Source organism: Plasmopara halstedii (assembly GCF_900000015.1).
Source record: "Plasmopara halstedii genome assembly, contig: Scaffold_289, whole genome shotgun sequence".
Taxonomy (NCBI): domain Eukaryota; phylum Oomycota; class Peronosporomycetes; order Peronosporales; family Peronosporaceae; genus Plasmopara; species Plasmopara halstedii.
Genome location: NW_020187210.1, coordinates 94,831 through 110,099, shown reverse-complemented (window position 1 = coordinate 110,099; position 15,269 = coordinate 94,831). Strand labels below are relative to the sequence as shown.

Here is a 15,269-nt window from a genome sequence, read left to right as displayed (position 1 = left end):
TGAAAGCGCCACCACAGCCCATACGGTCAAGCACCTGGAACATATAGTCCCAGTTGACACCATACTTCGATAATAATCATATTTTGATATTTTGGCATTGTCGTACCATATTTTGGTCTGCTTGAATAATTCGATCTATACTTTGATAACTTTCATATGATAGTTGCATATTTTAATATTTTGCGCTTTGGATTACAGTAATTTCCTACCATACTTCGCTACTTAGAATATCATTACATTATATTTTGAGCTTTATCTTTAAGTAATTTTTAGCAATTTCTTACCATTACGTTGATAATTATCATAGCATAGTATGATATTTTGATATTTTGTAGTTTTGCAGTTTCACATTTTGTTTATTTAGCAGTTTCCTACCATTTTTTGTTAAGAAAGGTTCATATTTTAATATTTTTGAATATTGTAGTGCCTTGTTTTAGTTTTTTTAGCAACTTCGTACCATACATTGATACTTTTGATATCAAATTATGATGTTTTTGAGTATTGAAGCTCGACGTTGTGGTATCTTTGACCAAATTTGTACCTTACTTTGGGATTTAGTTTGTTGTAGCACCATAGTTAAAATGTTGATCTTGTAAATCGCACTTAATGATGTTGGCTATCACAATACTGTAAAGGTCAGAGATACAGTCGTACTGGGTGTTCCTACACCACCAGACGGTACGTACCCTGTTTCACTGGCTCCTACCAATATGTGTACTCGTGTCACCCCTTGAGACATTGCACGATCATTTATACGGCAACTGAAATCGTTCCCATTGTGCCCAACATTGCCTGTACTTCCAAGCGTAATCCGTATCACGAGGATTCTTCCTGTCATACCTCAATGACTCAACGAGCTACTCGGATAGCCGCGGCTCTCACGGCCGATGGCTTCCAAATTATTATAGGTGAGGAAGCCGATGTATTCTTCTATGAGAGCAATCGCAGTGACTCTCCGAGTCCAGATCCAGAACCGTTGCTTTCGGTCTTTCCCGTATATGGTTTTTTTAAGCATCCACTCATTAAATGGATATACCCTTTTCTTGAAATACTTAATTTAAATTTGCCATACGTTCGAATAGGCTCCAAAAAGAGCGCGTAACGTTTGCGATCTCCACACTAGAAGGTGGCGCGCGATAACGGGCACTGATGTCGATGCCTCTGTGGATGGGGCTTCCTGATTATGTAAAGTATTGAAGCGACAAATGCAAAGGATATTCAAACTATCTAACATGGCGTATCGTTTAAAATTGTAACTGTTCACTCGTAAAGAAGGCGGTAGTGACGAAGTATGGTTAGCAGTTGAGAGCTCTGATGGTTTGGAAGGCGGCAAATATGGCGACAGTTACCATCTTTGCGTAGCTGTGACTCGCGCCGAAACGTTTCACGTCTGCTCCACTGTATTCGATGGACCGTCGACCGATACATCAAATGTGGAGCACAAATTCTGTGTTGCCTGGGCCGGTTGGAGAGCGAAAAGTGGTATCTATGCTAGCGCCAGAGGTGATGGACCTCAGCCAAGCTAAGAAAAAATGATAGCGATTTCGTGGCTGTCACGTAGAATCATCGTATTGCAGATGATTCACTCGTGATGAATCCGAAATCTGCGCCCAGCCTGCAGTAGCTAAGAGTTACGAAGGGTCGGGCTGTCTCAGTTTGACCGGCAAAACCCCTTGTAAAAAAATGTCGCGCACTTGAAGGCACAAGTCAGCCTCTTGAAAGAAATTAAGCTCTATTCTACCACGTGGTGGTTGAAGTCAATCAAAATCACTTCTTGCGGAAGCGCATATTGAACAACGACAGACTCATAGCAGAGGGTTGCTAGCTCTCCACATCATTATTCCGGGCTTCGTTTTGCAATGAAAAATCCTGACAGATATGGGGCGTTGTGCAGTTACGTAAAATGTGCAACTGTCCGAAACTGTAGTTTGTTGGAAAGGCAATGAAGATGCCAAATACAAATACGGGTGTATTCGGGGCTTGACTTCATCAAGCGACTCAGAGCAGCTTAGTACTGCGGTCTCCTGGGCAAAAGCCGGTAGAAACAGGCAGCTGTAAGTTGCAACAGAAGAACCACGGTCTAATCCTGTCATAATTTGAAGTACCGATAAGTCAGCAATACCGTGATCGTGGGAAGTGTGAAGCTTCGCGAATCTGCGGCGATACAATTTATTTACTCGTGCGTAGAGTCACCAATGTCTCATCTTACCATTGTACGCACACGATCTCATTGATTTTGATAAGTTATCCCCCGGGATGCCGGCTGACATTACCAAGACGGTACGACTGATGTCAGAGAAGCACCTGAGCTCATCATCCGTCATAAACGATTTCGACATCGAGGATATTTACATAGCACTGGGTGGACATCTACCTGTAAGAGAATCCGCATTCGTTTTATCTTTAGTTCAGTATTGGTTACGATGTGATGCACTGCGTGTGGCCTCTGGATCGGAAAGCACGTGAAATGTTTGGACTTTTTTCGAGTCCAAATATTGCGTCACACATCAATAGCCCATACCGAGGGAACAGTTCGGCGTTAAAGGCGCTTTATCCCGTCCAAAGCGCAGAGTGAGCGACATATCTCGTATCCGGCGCCGATTTCTTGTGTTGAAAAGAACAATGGCGGGTGGCAAATTATGCATGTTGATAATAAGCCAAATGCTGCCACAATTCCGGCGCAGACGCCAATCGATATAAAGATGCGCTAACCTAGCAGCATGATCGACAGCATTAGTTTGTGCTTTAGACTTTGTTAAGAACTATTAACTGCTAGTAGTGCATAACTTAGTGTAGTGGGACTTCCGCGCTAGATGCTCTAATAGAATCTAAAATTATCCCTGGAAGTCTAACCCATCACTGAAAGTATCTGTAATGTGCGCAAACGAATTTTGATATGTCGTGCACAGCGCGAGAACTTGAATCTTAAAGTCTAGATTGAACGCTTGCGAGCGGTGCTCGAGTGTATGCGGTTGAAATAAGCCATCCACAATTTTAGACAGTATCATCTTTGGCGCCGACGGAATTTCCCTTCTGGCTTTATGCATTAGGAATCAGAGTTAACGCTTGAATCTCGCAATGATGACGGTCATTATAATTGTCTAGTGCCTCGGCTTGAAAAGTGAATAAGTGGCCTGAAGTGGCCGATTACTTGCGCAAGTACAGCGCAAACTATGCCGACATTACAAGACCTCTTACAAATATAGTCAACACGTTTTCAGATGGTGTAAGAGAGTGCAGTCCCTCAAACACAACAAACAGGCTTGTGCGACGAGGAAGCGAATTATAACGCTTTAAGAGATGGACGGTCCCGACTTGGAGGGAAGAAGAGCAATCGAGCACCTTAAAGGTAAATTTGAAGCTGAACTAAAATGATTATTGGTTCCTAGCTACATGCAAAACACCCCAAGGTCTCCTAGAGGTATTGCTGATCAGACCTCGGGGGTCTGATGTATAAAAACCAAGGGTGTGCTGAGGCTGAACCTCAGCCTTAGCTTATACATGATCTTGAGTGTACGAAGTGTGAACTGCGAGAAGCTTGAGCTTCAACTTTTCGAGAAAGCATTCAGAAGAAGTGACTAACCCACGCCACCCACGAAAGGTTGAGACACGTCAGTCTCGTCACCAGTACGAATCCCAATAAGGAACCATTATTATGTATCACGCAGAATGTTTCTGACTTCATTTAAGGTGTCACGTATGCATTTGAAAACACCATACTGTGATCTTCTTCCATATAAATTTTTACAATGCATACAGAAAGTACATTGATGTACTTTCTGTATGCATTGTAAAAATTTATATGGATGTTCCTCCACGTAGTGGCTCAGTGTAGCCCACTTCATCACCCCCTTCTTAAACTCAAAAGTATTTTGATACATCTGTAGAACTTTGAGAGCAGCTCTCGTTTTGCTCAACGATGGAGAGATCAAGTGACCAAGCCAACAACAGAGAGCATTATTTGCTTAAACGGCAAAGAACACTTCCAAAACTCTTTGACATTTCCTTAATTCTAAACCGAGATGGAAACAAGAAGTTCAACATGGAACGTTTCTTTCGTTATCGTTGGAACTATAATCGTGATGTTCCGACCCTGCCTATCGCGGCTAAGCTGAACGCTTGGCGGACATTCGTTCGCCTTGATAATGAGAAGAAGATATGGCGCTAAGCTTGTACGCACAAGAAGTTGGAGCGTCTGCTACACCGAGTCGGCGCTGACTTCTAATCACGACCAAGCACAACCAAGCTCTAGTCGTCGTAGTGTTGCCTCTAGCAACACTACAACAGATTCTCGAAGCTGCGGACCACGTCAGGTACATCAGACTCTGAGCCTGACGAGATTCCCGTTGGATAGCTGCGCCACCCAACTCTGCAAAAGCGTTGATGGTTCAACTACTTCTTTTCGCTATCACGAGTCTATCGATCTTCGTGCTCGACAATTATCTCAACCTCCCAACGTCGCTTTTCTCGGGGGTCTAAGAGCGGAGGTAGAGCTGAACGTAAAAACGATTGATCGACTTTGGAGGCGGATGTGTGCTCATCACGAGCAAATCAAGTCATTGTACCAGGTGCTCGACACCTGAAGATAACTGCGAGCGCCTTTCAAGCCTTTTGTAGAGCAGAATTTCGAGCTCGACGTTCAGACTGATAATTCAAATCAATGCTCAGCTTTGCAGTCCCGTTTTGAGGCACTTGTTTGAATCCGGAAGGGTGAGAAGTCTCGTGAATTGGTTCGCGAACATCTATTGCGCTCTTTCGAAGAGGCTGGCTCTACTCCTAAGACTCTCCGTAGTGAGTACCATTCTCGCCATAAAGCCTTTGGAATCAGTGAGGTAGCAATCATTCAATGTTCTTCAACGCTTGTACGCCGAGAAAAATCTCCGGGATGGTGAGGTGGTTACACTTTGTGGACAAATAGAGAAACTTCATCATCAGCTCGATCATCTACCATACGTATCGTAGGATCGGCAGATCCACTCGAAAGATACGGCATTAGTCTAGCAACATACAATGTAGTTTATAGGCGCATGTGTGTAGGGATGGCTAATGTATACGCATCACCATTGCATTTCAACACTTGAACAGTCCAATGAAACTTGGCAGAAAGCTTTCTGCTTCCAAGTTGGACACTGCATGTTCAGGCAGATTTGTCGCGCTAAGTAGTACAAGATCATTGACCTTATACACTTTCTGTTCTTCCTTCCGCCCTAAACTGCTTGTTTTTCTTACGGATCCTGAGCTTTCGCAGTTGCGACGCGAAACAACCGTACAACGGCTTTTAAAGTCATCGTGCGGTTCTTATGACTTGCCATGTCATCCAGAGATCTCATTAAGTCAAAATTCGCTTTTAACCCTGTGATAGCATTAAGGTCTGACTGTGGCTCCGTAGCCATAGTTCCTTTCCCACTTAAGGCAGAGACTCCGTCCATTATGGGAGCAGGACTTTTGGATGCATACCATAGTTCACATAAAATGACAATGACCTGTTAAGACATGCGTAGAGTTGACAAAGGCGAACTCTGCAAGAGGGAGACAGTCACTCCTCTCTCTGAAGGACGTGGCGAAACTATGCATTACGCAGTCCAGGACTTGGTTAACACGCTTTGTTGACCGTCCGATCCAGGGTGTGGCGGTGTTGACATGGACAGTTTGCTGCACGATAGTCCAAACAGTGCGCGCTGAAACTTTGACGTGAAATGAGTGTCACGGTCAGACACGATCACATCAGGAAGGCCATGCTAACAACAACGTCTACATAGACCTTAGCTGATCTCTAAGCAGGTACCTTAGCGGACCAATTTAACAAGATGGTTCGTCTTGCGCCTGTTTCGGAAAACACAAGAATGTCACTGCACATATGTGTATCACGCGGCAGTCCGAATACTCACAGACTTCCAGCTGTTGGCATTGCCACCGACCGAAGTGGGGCCTGAGCGGAACCCGATGGTTTCACTTTATGGCATATCTCACAAGTCCTCTCATACTTTCGCGCCTACTTATGCATGTGCGGCCAATAGTAATCCCAGGAAAGACTGAGAATCATTTTCTCACGTCCGAAATGGCCATCCAAAAAGCTGTCATGAGACTTATATAAGAGACGATGACGCAAACCTTCGTCGTTTGGAATAACAACTCTTATTGTATCCCCGTGTCCAATCCCATAGTACAACAATCAATTGTGCACTTTAAAACGGTGAACACGCGATCTTGTGCGCGACGGAAGACCTTGCAGTACTTTCTCGGAACGGTTCTTGAATTACCTCAACAGGTTCTGATATGTGTCATCAAACTTGTACCCTTCGACATTTTTTCCGCACTGTAGTCGTAGCTTGCACTGATTGCCTGAGCATCTTCGCATAGTCGAAATGACTCGTGCATGCATTCCTGGACTTTGGGTTATATTTTGGACTATTTGACAACGCGTCGGCTTAGGGATTCGTCTTGCCTGGCTTGTAGTGTACAGCAAAGTCGTACTTCGCAAAGAAGGATACCCATCAAACTATCTCGCGATAAATTGGGGGTCTTTGCTGCCGTACGCAGCGAGGCATGATTTGTATGGATCGCAAGGCGCAACTCTCCAAGAAAGTACACACGGAACTTGACCAAAGCATACTACAGTGCTAGGAGCTCTTTGTCATGAACTGAATAGATCCGTTCCGCAGGCTGGGGGTTGTCGTGACTGATACGAAACAGCTCGCCCTCGACCCTCATCATCGTGTTGCATCAATGCACAACCGATGGCATGCTCACTTTCATCGCAAACCACAGAAATAGGCTTATCGTGGTTTGCAATCGTGATACAATGGTCACGCTTGTCCAACTATTTCTACAAATATATGCGCAATTATGCAGCGTTGGTGCAACCCCGAACGACCTTTTCGACGAAAACGTTGAGTGGGGACGGTCAAAAGATCCTAGGGGGTATTCGACGAAGTGAAGAAGAGCTTGAGAGAAGCTCCTGTCCTTGGCTGTTTTACATTGTTTGGCACAGGCCAATCATTGATAGCTTTGAACATCTCCGGATCTACACGAACGCCGTTCTAGTCCACAAAGCAGCCGAGAACGAGGATCTCCGGTGCAAAGAAAGCGCGCTTTATCAGGTTAGCGTATAATTTTTTTCTTGCATGAGTTGGAAGGCTTGACGAAGATGATCAGGATGAATAACGACATCAGTTTTCTCACCTGTTTTCTTCTATGAACGAATACATCGTCCGAGGAATTCGGTGCAAACTCTCTCAATGGACGAAGAAGATACGTGATCATGTTGTGGAGAGTCGCGGAAGCTTTTTTCAAACATTGTGGCATCACTTACCACTTCCACAGCATACCACCGGGGATACTGATTGCACTTAGTAGTGCATCGGGTTTGCGCATTCTATCTGATAGGAACCATCTTACAGACCTATCGCACGAAAAAACAGTATTGCCCACCGATTCATCAAAAATCATATCCTTGCGTGAAACCGGAGTCTGGGTAGGTATGGTCGCATCGTTCAATTAGTTAAAAGCGTGAACAATGTGCCAACCACCTTTGGCTTTTTCGATACAAAAGGTTGGACTACAATGCGGAGACTTGCTCTCGCACATATGACCAGCCTTCTGTCGCTGCACAAAGAACTTGCCATTGCAATGACTTGTTTTTTACCATTGGCCCTTGCCGCGTGATACATTACCTCGTTCAGGGATTATGTCAACCTTATGACGAATGCCTCTGTAAGATGGCAATTTGTCCGGCATCTTGTCTGGGAATATATAAGCATATTCCTTGACAATGTATACACGGGGTTTATCTTTAGTGCGCCCCACGACTGCTCATCAAACCTTTTCGTTTTCATCATACCTTTAGCAGTATTGATGTCATCGTCGATAGCTTCTTCGACAAACGCACATATTTGCAAAATATCGCCTTTCGCCAGGCTACGCTTCAGCGTCCTCGTGCTTAAAAACGACAAGGAAAACAATTCTTTGGCTGGACTTGGGGATTTTATATCCTCATGTGATGGATAATATCGAAGTCACCTTTTTCGATGTAGGTCACAAAACTTACAAATTCGATCAAAGTCTCTTGTTCTTGATCGCTTCCTACATCAATACAACTCCTACCTTGATCAGGGGCGCGCTAAGTACTTGACAAAAAATCTTCTTGGTGGCCTTCTTATTTATCTTTTGGGGTGCATGATCTCACTATTCAACATACCACCATAGACTATGACTTCCATGTCGACGGCAAAGAAAAAAGTATTTTTGTGGCTCCTGACTGCTCCACCTCCAGTTGTTGTCGTTACTTTCGTCTTCTTGGGCTTGCCCTGTGAGCAGGGGGTCCATCACACATGCAACATCACTAGGACATCTGTGACTTCTTCAAAAAAAGCGTATGACCAGACCATTTCGTTCGTCGTCATGCAGTTTGAGTTGTCGCTGCACGACTTGTTGACGACGATCTTCATAACGATCTAGTCAATACTAGGCTGGTAACACTTTAGCCATACCACAACTAGGATGATATCAAGCTTATCATCGAGGTCGAGTAGAATCAACCCGTCTTCACCTCGGGAATTCTTAACTTCATTGCCATGCGAATGACTTGCTTTAGCATCTTCATTCTAGATCCACATGCTCAACAAATGATCTTTTCTCCTTTCACATCGGGCAGGCTAACACCATGCCCAGTCACAAGTTGCGCTCGGATAAGATTGTTCGGCGCTTCAGTGCCAATCAAAGCTCTTGGTGGTTTGCTAATACCGTCTACAAAGACTTCTTGGACAATCAAAGCCGCATTTTGCCTGACACTATAATCACTCATAGTGGAAACTGCATGTGCGTCATGCACGTTGGGGCTAGCGTCCTGTGTACCCACACATCCACAAAAGTCTTCTCGGGCCCAGTAAGGAGCCCCTCCTCTGCTGGCCGCTCCCGCTTTTTTATCCTTGGGAGCGCTCAGACTGACAATATCTATAGCGTCCGCAGTTATCCGAACGGTCTCCCTGTGTCTGTCGCCAACCCGGTAAAGACATCTCAAGCAATATAATCCGGCTTTCAACAACGGAAACACTTTCTATCGTTGCGAGGACGCTCACTTCCAGGCGTGAAAATGTACGAGATGCCCATCGGCTTTGCACCATCACTCGTACCAGACAATTGATGCGCTTGTCTTTGTACGAAGCCATTGAGCTTGGCTTGCTTGATGCTGAACTATTCTTGAATCGCACGGTTGATGGCATCGTCCAACGTCTTGGGATTTTCACGGAGAGGTTTAATTCGTTTTGGCCCATCGTTCAAACTCGCCATGAACGTTACAACTTGCGTTGTAACATTGATTGGCTCGACGATAATACTTGATACCAAGTAGCGAGCACGCTGTGCATACGAGTGTTGGTCGTAACGACATGTACGAAGCTTCAAAAACTCGGCACGGGCACACGACTTACTTTGTGGCAATTCAAACGCCTTCGTTAGCTCGATCTTTAAGTGTTCGTAGCTGGGAAAGCAGTTTAGATCGGCCTAGCGCTTACCATATGACCAAATCTTTGCACGACCCGCAAGGCTAGGCATCTCGAACAACACTCGCTGCAAGGGGTCTCGCAGTTGTCTTACAGTGATTGCTGCATACGACCCGACAAATCATCGCGAGAGAGCTCGTTATCTCAATCTCGACCAGTCGAGCCTCAGAGGCATCGTTCTGTACGAAGAAACAAGGGTTGCGACCTGCTTTCGAGATTCCATAATTTCATGATGCATGAAACAGACGACCGTGTTCGTCTTGTCGTCCAGAGAAAACGACTGCAGTAAGCTGACTACAGCAGCTTCGTCGATGACTTCTTGCATCCGTTCGAGTGCCATTCACTCATTTGTCAACACCTCAGTTGCGATACTGATGAACCGATAAGTACTCCAATTCCCTCCATGTCGCTCAGAGAAGGACAAATATATGGCTTGTGCTGGAATACACGACGTGCTCAGCAGCCGCGTCACTAAAACAAAGTCGAGTTTCGCTGAAAGACCGCTCGTAGTGCTACCAAATGTAAGAGGGCGCTATTCCCAACAGTTTCTCAAACACAATACACACGCTTCTGCGACGAGGAGGCGATTTGCGACGTGAAGAAAATAGGATAGTCCCGACTTGGAGAGAAGAAGAACGACTTGGCGCCGTTAAGTTAAATTTGCAACTGAATGATAATGATTATGGGTTCCTAGCTACATGTAAAACACCCCAAGGGCTCCTAGATGTTTACTAACAAAGCCTTGGTTTCTTGATCTATAAAATTAAGGGTGTGCTAAGGTAGAGCCTCAGCTTAATCTTAAACACGATCTTGGGTATAGGAGTTTGAATCTTCGTGAAAAGTATCCAGTAGAAGTGACTGGCTTACGCCACCCATTCGAAACGCAGATACACGTCGGTCTCGTCAACAGTACAGATCTTACTTAGGAACCAACATTCTGAATCACACAGAATGTTTGTGACTTCATGTAAATGGCAGCTATGCATTTGACCATAATGTAACTCCTTTGATAAATTCCGACAGTGCATACATAAGGTACATAGAGTACCTTCATGTCATGGCTAAGTGTAGTCAAGTACAGATAGTGACGTGGTACAGTAAAAGGGGTGACATTCGTGGCTGCAAGCGCAAAACGCTTGCTTTCCTGATTTTAGCTTTTTCAATTTGAGCGGCGATTTCATGTAGTCGGTGCCGCTTCAACTTTTGCCGTAGGCTGTGCTTTACTTTATGCGGAAATCAATGAACACGAATGCATCATAGCGTTTAGAACTTGCCATTTTAAAGTGGCATAGATGAAGAAATATCCTCTTCATGACAAAAAGCTACCTGGTATGACGTGTGCTTTATCACCTTGAGACATTTATGATTGCATCAAATCATACCTTTGCACACAGCGACGTTGTCACCGCAAATCTTGCAAAAAATAACTGGATTTTTTTAATACAGATCCTTTCGTGATAAAATGAATGTCGAGTCAGCATCATGTTGTTGGCGATGCGCTTTGCGTCGCCTAAACGTCGAGCTATCGCCCTTCACGACGATGACGCCACACATCGATAAGGCGATACACACAGAGGTGCAACATGTGTTCAGAAGTTTTATGTTTGAGTTTTATGCTTGACTTCTGCTTTGCGACGCGTTTTGTTTAGCGTTTGTCCCACTACTACCGGCTCAAGGTTGTCGAGATTCAGCACTAACGTGGTCAACACTCAGCGTGGCGATATTTCATGCTCACGACCACAAAGATAGAATACCCTTCGGTGGTCATCTCGGTAAGAAGAACTGACAAACCTCGGTGCGTCATATGTACTGACAGTTCATCTTATATTAATGGGTAAGCACTTTGATGGGCACGCGCGAGACTTGTCAACATGTTAATTCCTCGCCGTATGCGTCTTCATCCATGACCAACCTAAATGTGTTAGTATTCCACTAGTAGTCTTAATTTCTCGGTCGCTCAAAAGACAGCTGTGTCTTTGGAGAAGTCTGTGCAAGATAGCTTATTTCGCTGCTATCAGCGCTACAGATAAGGACTCGGCCAGTATTCTTTAGCAACACTTTTTTGTCAACAGGGCTGCCGGTGACAATTGTATCAAATAGAATTCCGTACTCTACAGCTATTCGAGCAAACTTATATCCAGATGTTAGGTGCTCAATTGGGCATGTCCACCGCTGACCATTTACAGACAAATGATAAGATGGAACATGATCATAAAACCTTTCGAATGATTTGCGCAAAACCACCGCGGTGCTGGAGCAAAGTCCTCCCATCCATTCAGTTTGCGTTAAATAACTCTCTATATGCCGCTTCAAGCTTTCATGTAATGTAGTCAGATAAATTACCTGTAATCCCCAAACTATTTGATTTCGCCAAAAAAAATGGCTCCTGTCTTGATGGTCTAACCAACGTCTGTCGATACAATGCGACTTCCTGATATTAGTGCGGCTACATTTCGAAGCAAAATTGAGAATTCTTTCCTGACAAGAATACACACCGCGCGAGTGCGCAGCTACGAATGAGAATCAGTATGGGCAAACGCAACATGTACAGATGGACAAATTCACATATGAATTGGCAGTGGGAAAAGGTTTGTTTAGATTGTGGTTTTCCTACCTGCACTGAGTTGTAAATTCGATAAATCGAATCATTTACGGTTGTTACTGGAAAGTGATAAAGGTATACTCCAACATCCTGCAGAGAATGCAATACATCTAACGTGAACTTATCGAAGCCGTAGAACAACCTTAGCTATACGATTTATTTGACTGGTGCAACGTTTTGACTTATCTTTACGCCATGCTTTTTGAGCCGTAGCACGACCTTACCCATACGATCCATTTAGCGGTGTAGAAGTTGGTGAAACCTTTTGACCATCATTTTGCTGAGCTATCAAGGGCAGCGGTGCGGCTCTGGGCCGCTTGGGGTATACTAAGCTACTTCGCACGATCGCTCAGCTTGGAGAGCGTAAACAAAGAGAAACTCATGTCAGATGCAGGTGCACTCCTAGATTCTCGAAAGGAGTCGACGTGTCGCTTCTAAGAATCAGGAAAATCAACCACGATTGGCTGTCGTCAACTCTTAACTCACTTCCTTGTGGGATGGATGTTTGACCAGCGGGAGAATTGTAACCAGAATATGAAGAGGTGGAAAATATATTCTCCCTCCGTAGGCTCACGGGAGTTTAAGGTCTTATTCACCAGAATTGCTAGGCGCCGTTAGCCACTTAAGCCTTGGCAACCTCTGCCGGGGTCGCCAAGCGCAACGCACATTGCAGAGTCTCGCGTTGTCTCAAGCTCAAGACGTGATCGATAGCTGCACCATCAGGAAACAAGAACGTTTTTTTTAAATAATAAAACGTTGTGCATTATATCAAGCATTAAATCCTTTTTAGTCTAATATTTGCTACAAGGAAGCTGACGTGCAATGCCAAGCAGCATGCGCTCTTCCTGTTAGCGCGAGTTGATTATGATACTATCAAAAAAATTCTGTCTTTCTAAAAAAATCTAGACTTACTGGTTTCAACAAGAAAATCTGAATTCAATGAAATGATTGGATAGATTGATGTTTCTAAAAACTATAATTGACAATGGCGGCTGTGACTGGAAGTGTCGTGATCGTGCAGAGCATAGCGCAGTTTGACGAGGCGACGGCGCGCGAGTCAACAATATCTGTGACATTTTTCTGGGCTGATTTCCACGATGCTTGTCGTCCTAATGGACAGCTCGACGTGGTGGTGCGTCAGCTGGCGACGTTGCACCCTCGCATTCGTTTTTTTAAAGTAGCAGCTGAGGAGCTTCCCGAACTCTCGGAGCGATTTCAAATCGAAGTCGTCCCTACTTTTGTCATTGCACAGGGTCGTTCTGTACTGGATAAGCTTGAAAATGCTAATGTGGCGGATCTGGCGAAACGCGTAGATGTGTTGAGCAAGAGTGTGGTTCAGAACTCTACTCTTGCTGCCACAACAAAGGAACCTGCGAAAGCATTGGATGAGGCACTACAGTATCGTTTACAAAAGCTTATTAGTGCATCTCCTGTTATGCTCTTTATGAAAGGCAATCCGAGTGAGCCTAAGTGCGGCTTTAGTCGTCAAATTGTAGCACTATTGAATGACGAAAAGATTCAATTTGGTTCATTTGACATTCTTAATGACGATCAAGTGCGTCAAGGATTAAAGGAATATTCAAACTGGCCGACATATCCACAGCTATATGTAAATGGTAAACTTGTTGGTGGATTGGATATATTGAACGAAATGAAGTCGGAAGGATCGATTGCTGAACAGTTAAAACTCAAGAAGAATGTAGAGGAAGCGGAGGCTGCGTTTGAAGAAGGGTTACGTGCACTTGTGAACTCAGCGCCTGTTCTGCTTTTTATGAAAGGCACACCGTCCGAACCAAAGTGCGGCTTTAGTCAAAAGACCGTCAAGTTGCTACGTGAACATGAAATCGCCTTTAGCTCGTTTGACATTTTAAGTGATGACCAAGTGCGTCAGGGACTTAAAAAGTTCTCGAATTGGCCGACATACCCACAATTATATGTGAAAGGAAAGCTTATTGGTGGTCTTGACATCCTTAACGAAATGGCAGAAGATGGCGACCTGAGTGAACAACTTGGTGTAGATAAAAAGACGAAAAAGGAAAACAAGTACCACCAACTAATTAATCGCGCACGTGTCATGATCTTTATTAAAGGAACACCAAAGCAACCGCAGTGTGGATTCAGCCGGAAGCTTGTCGAAATTCTTGATACGGAAGGTTTTAAGTATGACTACTTTGATATTCTATCGGATGATAGCATCCGTCAGGGATTGAAAAAGTATTCAAACTGGCCCACGTTTCCTCAACTTTATGTCAATGGTGAATTGATCGGCGGTCTGGATATTGTGCAACAATTGCAGGAAGATGGCGAATTGGAAGAGCTCAAGGAATAAGGACGTCTCTTGGTTTGAATACAAAGTCACATGGGTTATGATGATTTCTTTGATCAGATCATAAGTATCAAATGTTTTTTATGCGCATAATCAGGTAAAAATCTGCGTGACAATGCCAGCAGCTAGCGTTTTGCCGCGATCGCGGAGTGTAAAGCGTCCGAGTTGTCGGTAATTAGCAAACACTTCGAGGCAAATTTTGCGCTTGGCTGTAATTTGAATTACTGCCGAGCGCTCGCGCGATATACATCGCGGCTTTTTCTTTTCCACTTCCCCTGTTTTGGTCAAAACACTCACTAATCGAGTGATGTTACCTGGCTCGTCAATATTGTGCATATGAATCGTCACAGATGTCCCTTTGACTATAGGCACTTCGACCGCTGGCATAGTCATAATCTTAGCTTCGAATCTTTGAGCAAGTTGAACTGGTGATGCAATCGAGCACAAAATGCTGCCAGTACTGATACAAACAAGTCAACTGAGTGCTTTCTATCGAAAACATAGAGCAAATTCTTTCGTACGTTAGAGCTGATGGATCAATTCCACTCACACCCATTTCAATCGTGTCTCCAGCACGAGCAAGTGTGCATGTCTTGCCATCCTGCTCCATACCTAAACGTAATGCATCAGTATTACCAAATGCATGTTAAAAAAACTACCAAACTCTCACCTTTTACAGTCAAAGCTTCTCCAATTGGCATTAAAAGGAACTACAAAGCAGAAGAATCATCACAGTCGATACAAGTTTACACGATAGAAACACGAAAACGTATAACACGTACGGAATTGCCTACTGCTACAGCACCAGTGTAAACACGTCCAGAGATTGTTTGGCCAAGAC

At 44.3% G+C, this 15,269-nt stretch overlaps 2 protein-coding genes across 2 annotated transcripts in view; one reads left to right on the top strand and one right to left on the bottom strand.

Annotated features, from left to right (window-relative positions):
* Positions 1-13,087: 13,087 nt before the first annotated feature.
* Positions 13,088-14,431, top strand: PHALS_05301 (grx4 family monothiol glutaredoxin; the record flags this gene model as incomplete). The annotated part of the gene is made up of 1 exon (XM_024722854.1): positions 13,088-14,431. The coding sequence occupies one exon, from the start codon at positions 13,088-13,090 to the stop codon at positions 14,429-14,431; it is 1,344 nt and encodes a 447-aa protein (XP_024573889.1).
* Positions 14,432-14,521: 90 nt separating this feature from the next.
* Positions 14,522-15,269, bottom strand: part of PHALS_05300 (translation elongation factor tu) — a gene marked incomplete at both ends in the record, with an annotated part of 789 nt that continues 41 nt past the window's right edge. Inside the window, 4 exons of the mRNA XM_024722853.1 lie at positions 14,522-14,888; positions 14,950-15,040; positions 15,099-15,138; positions 15,211-15,224. Of these exons, the coding sequence (XP_024573888.1) occupies positions 14,522-14,888; positions 14,950-15,040; positions 15,099-15,138; positions 15,211-15,224 (512 nt within the window). The remainder of the gene's footprint in view (positions 14,889-14,949; positions 15,041-15,098; positions 15,139-15,210; positions 15,225-15,269) is intronic.